The sequence below is a fragment of the chloroplast genome of Malus domestica (assembly GCF_042453785.1).
Source record: "Malus domestica cultivar Red Delicious-ww chloroplast, complete genome".
In the NCBI taxonomy this organism is placed as follows: Eukaryota; Viridiplantae; Streptophyta; class Magnoliopsida; order Rosales; family Rosaceae; genus Malus; species Malus domestica.
Window position 1 is genome coordinate 17,501 of NC_061549.1, and position 5,000 is coordinate 22,500.

At 37.0% G+C, this 5,000-nt stretch overlaps 2 protein-coding genes across 2 annotated transcripts in view, besides 1 other annotated feature; both read right to left on the bottom strand. All coding sequences in view use genetic code 11, as the record gives it.

Moving 5' to 3' along the window:
• Positions 1-5,000: part of a sequence feature (large single copy (LSC)) that runs on past both edges of the window.
• On the bottom strand, positions 182-4,303 carry rpoC2 (RNA polymerase beta'' subunit). Its single transcript has one exon. It carries the CDS (start codon positions 4,301-4,303, stop codon positions 182-184), a length of 4,122 nt encoding a protein of 1,373 aa, YP_010304148.1.
• The window catches only part of rpoC1 (RNA polymerase beta' subunit), a 2,787-nt gene continuing 2,267 nt past the window's right edge, over positions 4,481-5,000 (bottom strand). Inside the window, exon 2 of the mRNA in view lies at positions 4,481-5,000. This exon is cut by the window's right edge and continues 1,091 nt beyond it. Coding sequence (YP_010304149.1) covers positions 4,481-5,000 — 520 coding nt within the window.

Consider the following 5,000-nt stretch of genomic DNA (forward strand, 5'->3'; position numbering starts at 1 on the left):
AAATTGGCCGTTGATACAGATCCAAACCGTTCATTTCTTTCCATTCGTTAGTATCTTTATTACCAAATCAAATGACCGTAAAAGGATGAATTCTCTCTTTCGAATCATTAAATCCCATAAAGGATAAATTCACTCTTAGGAATCCTAAAAATGATTGTTCTGATGGATCATGGAAATTCTTTTAAATGCAAAAATAAAATAATTCTCTGTGGTGGAACAAAATATCTCTCATTTCCCCCTCGAATAAATTCTTCTTTTTGGTTTCCAAAGGAATGTTGTTATGTTGCCTTGAACGGTGCACTAATCCTTTGAATCCGGTACCAACAGGTATCATCCCCCCTAGAACAACGTTCTCTTTCAAACCTTTCAACCAATCGATACGACCCCGGAGAGCGGCTTTTGCTAAAACTCGAGCAGTTTCTTGAAAACTCGCTTCGGATATGAAACTTTGAGTATTTAGAGATGCTTTCGTTATTCCTAATAATATGGCTCGGTAACAAATTGCTTCTTCCAAAGCGCGCCCCGTTCGTTCAGCTCGCAGCAATCCAATTAGTTCTCCGGGTGAAAAAACATTAGACATTCCATCTTCTGAAACCAACACTTTTGATGTTATTTGACGTACAATAATTTCTATATGTCTATTATGGATCTGCACCCCCTGGGATCTATAAACCTTTTGGATCTTATTAACCAAAGAGATACGACTTTGCACTATAGTTAGCTCAGCACCAATCATAAATCCCCAAGGAATTCCAAGAATTCTTGTTATACACTCGTTCCAACCCTCAACTCTCTTTTCTAGGTTCATCGATATTGAATCAATCGAACGCACCTCTAAAACCTGTTCAACTTTTGGAAGGCCCTGCGTTATATCACCAGATCTAGATTTTTCATATATAAATGTAACGAATGTATCTCCTTCGGAAAGGATTTCTCCATAATGTCCATGAACAGTTGCTCCTGGAGTGGCTAAATAGGGCTTCGCCGATCTTATTACTACAGAGTCAATTTGAACAATTATAACTTGCCCCGATTTTAGGTGTGATCCTTTTTGGGCTATACATAGATTTTCACAAATAAACTGCCCGAGGCTAATTATTGTGGATGTTTCATCACAATAATTATGATTATAATTATGATGGAGAAAATGCCAATTCAAATTGAATGAATTCAAAAGTATGTTCGTATCGGAATTAGAAATTCTTTCGTTTTCATCCATTAAATAATATTGAAATACTTGAGAAGTCTGTTTTAAATTGGCGAGTTGCAAATATTTAGTTAACGAAATCTGATTATGAGTTATTAAATGGTAAAATGAATAAAAATTATCAATTTGAGAGGCTGTTCCGAAAGGGCCTAACGAATTCGTAATTGGAATTAGAAGATCTCTTTTAATTGATTCTTTTATCCCATTGTAATATTTTAGATCGTTGAATGGACTCATTTGAAAACAATTGTATGATGACAAAATTATCAAAGATTGGGATTCTTTACTTCTATTCAACAACGTACGAAAAGTTCCTTGATTTTGGCTATGGCTAAATGGTTGTTGAATCCTTGCCTTGGAATAAATAGAATCAAATGGATTTATATTGGTACGATCCGACCTATTATCAGAGGTTAATCCCGAACCTAACGGATCATTCCTTTTTCGGATATACGAAGTATGGGATTTCACTAAGTTGATTCTTAGGAAATCTTGAATCAGACCATTTGCACTTACTTCAATAAAGGAAGAGCGGGCCTCCTCGATAGAAGAATTTTTTTTATCTTGGTCCCAGTTCAATAGTAAACAGGTCCGAACTAATTGAATACTTGTGCCAGAAATTCCCCGAATTGGTTTACCATTTCCATAAAGTATATAATTTACAACTCTAAGTTCTAGATTATCCCTTTCCCGCAATGGATCCTGGGGGAAAAGTGTTGCTAAATTTATACCGTCCGCTATTTCATATATGATTACGGGTCGAACCAAAACAAAATACTTTTTCTTGGTGGGTGTGATCCATTGGACATAAATCCAATTTTTCAATTTTTTTGATTCCTTAGAATTTTTTTTTACCGTTCCCGGTGGTATCAAGATGCCGCTGTGTCGGAATATCTTATCCATCTCTCCAGGAAAATGGATATCTCCAGAAAATATTTTTAGTTCAATCCTTTTTTTTTTTCTCTCCATTCGAACCAATCCGCCTACTCGGCTTCTTGTATTTAAAGTGATTCGTGTATCTATCCCAATGATACTATTGTTCCGTACCATTATGGACGAAGACTCGGGTAAAATATGCACTTCCTCGGGAATGAAAAAAAATCGATCTACTTTCGTTTGATATTTTGGCTTAAATTCTTTGACTCCCCGATACTCAATTAAATCCTCTTTTTTGAGGATTGAATGCAACCCTATGGTTCCATATTTAGTAATTCCCGAACTCTTTCTTCTGTATTGAGGATCATCGAAATAAGCAAGAATACTATTTCTACGAAAAATACCATTTATGGGTATTTCAATCGAAATACCGGGACGGGGCATTAGTTCTTTCTCTCGTTCTTGAATCGATTGGAATGGAATGATGAATCTATTTCTTCGCCTCTTTGTCAATAAAAAAACATCAGAATTATCATGGAGAATAGTAGGAAGTATGAGATTACAATGACCCGTATATATGATTCGATTAAATTCTGAATAATCAGGAATACTACTTTCTTTTTTACCAGAAAGATTCAAACTGTTGTGTTTCACTTGATCATTATTTACTGTATTTACTGAAAGGCTAGAAATATATCTTCCTTCAGCAGAAAGAGAATGAACGTTCGTTTGATCTTGATCCTTGTGGAGTGAAAAAGGGACTGCACTGGATCTGCACGAACCTCCTGATAATATCCACAAATGACTTGTTTTTGGTAAAAGATGTACATTACTATACGTAAATTCCGGCGCATGGTATACATCAGTACTCCAGTGCATTTCTCCCTCTGAATCAGAATAAATATGTTTTCGAACCCTCTCTTTAAAATTTAAAGTATATGCTCCCGCGCGAATCTCAGCAATCACTTGTTCTGATTCTATGTATTGATCATTTTGAACTAAAATCAAACTTTTGGGTGGAATAGTCACGTTATGTATAAGATTTTCACTCTCAATAGTTACATACAAGTCTATATAACATAGAAAAGCAGGGTGCCCATGACGTGTACGTGTGGGATGAACCAAATCCTCGTTGAATTTTATTTTTCCATTAGAAGGGGCTCGTACATGTTCTGCAGTACCCCCTGTGAACACTCCACCGGTATGAAAAGTTCTTAATGTTAGTTGAGTGCCCGGTTCTCCAATAGATTGACCCGCAATAATACCTACAGCTTCTCCCAATTCGACCAGGTCGCCATGAGTGGGGCTCCTGCCATAACATAATCGGCAGATCCAAGATGTACTCTTACAAGTAAAGGGGGTTCGGATAGATATTGGTTGTGTTTGAAAGGTTATGAATCGAGTGACAAGTCCAATCCCAATATCTTGATTTCGAACGGCAATGCATCGGGGGCCTATATATATATCGTCCGCTAATACACGGCCAATCAATGTTTGTATAAAAATTCTTTCCGGCATCATCCCATTTTGAGGACTCACAGAAATGCCTCGTATGGTGCCGCAATCTGTTCTACGTACAACAATGTGTTGAACTACTTCAACAAGTCTGCGTGTAAGATATCCAGCATCCGATGTTCGTACAGCAGTATCCACAACCCCTTTTCGGGCTCCGTAACAAGAAATGATATATTCTGTTAAAGACAGTCCTTCACGTAAATTACTTTGAATAGGTAAATCAATCATTTGTCCTTGTGGATCCGACATTAATCCTCTCATACCTACTAATTGGTGTACTTGGGATGCATTTCCTCTAGCTCCCGAAAAGGACATCATATGGACTGGATTAAAGGGGTCGGTCATCCTAAAATTAGGATTCATTTCTTGTCGCAAATATTCACTTGTAGCATACCATATCTCAATAGATTGGCGTAATTTTTCTACCGCGTGTACATTTCCATAATGATGGTGTTTTTCCAAAATAAAACTTTGTTGTTCAGCATCTTGGACTAGCCACCCCTTAGAAGGTATTGTTAAAAGATCATCAATTCCTAATGAAATGGATGTAGCAGTGGCTTGTCGGAACCCCAGAGTTTTTACTTGATCCAGGATGTGTGATGTATATGCCATTCCGAAGTGATCTATTAATCTACTAATAAGTCGTTTAATAGCAGTTCCATCTATCACTTTATTGTGAAAGACCAGATTGGCCCGTTCTGCCATAAGTACCTCCCTATTCCGCTGAGTGGGGTTCGACAATGGGTTTGAGTCAATGATTGGAAAACTTCCTTTTCTCGATCTTGATTCGCATAGAAATTCAGGAACTATAGTCCTAGGTGAACTGGAGAAACCCAAAATGACACGGGTGTCATAGAATTACTTAGTTTAGATACCATATGATTAGGTACCATATGAGTAGGCTCGGCAAAACCCTTGGATAGCTTCTTCGATTTCTCGATAAAGAGAAATATGACCAACTGTGGTTCGAACGTATATACAAATAATTTCTTTTTTTATACTTCTTACTATTAGATAGTGCCCATAAATCTCATGATAGGTACCCAAAGATTCATAGTGAACTTCGATGGGAGTTTCTCTTGAAGTAATAACGCGTTGATCTAGTCGCCACCGGAGCCACAAAGGGCTATCTAAATTGATTCTTTTCTGCCGATAAGCTCCAATTGCATCATAGGAATTACAAAAAAAAGGTTCTTTCGTATACTTATAGTTATTATCATCAATTCTTTTATTTTGATAATTTCTGCGATTACATGGATTATACCTATTTGCACAAATACCTCGACGATTTCCACTCGTTAATACATAGAGCCCAATAAGCATATCTTGAGTTGGTACGGAAATAGGATCCCCAATAGCTGGAGACAAGAGATTCATATGAGAAAACATAAGTAAACGGGCC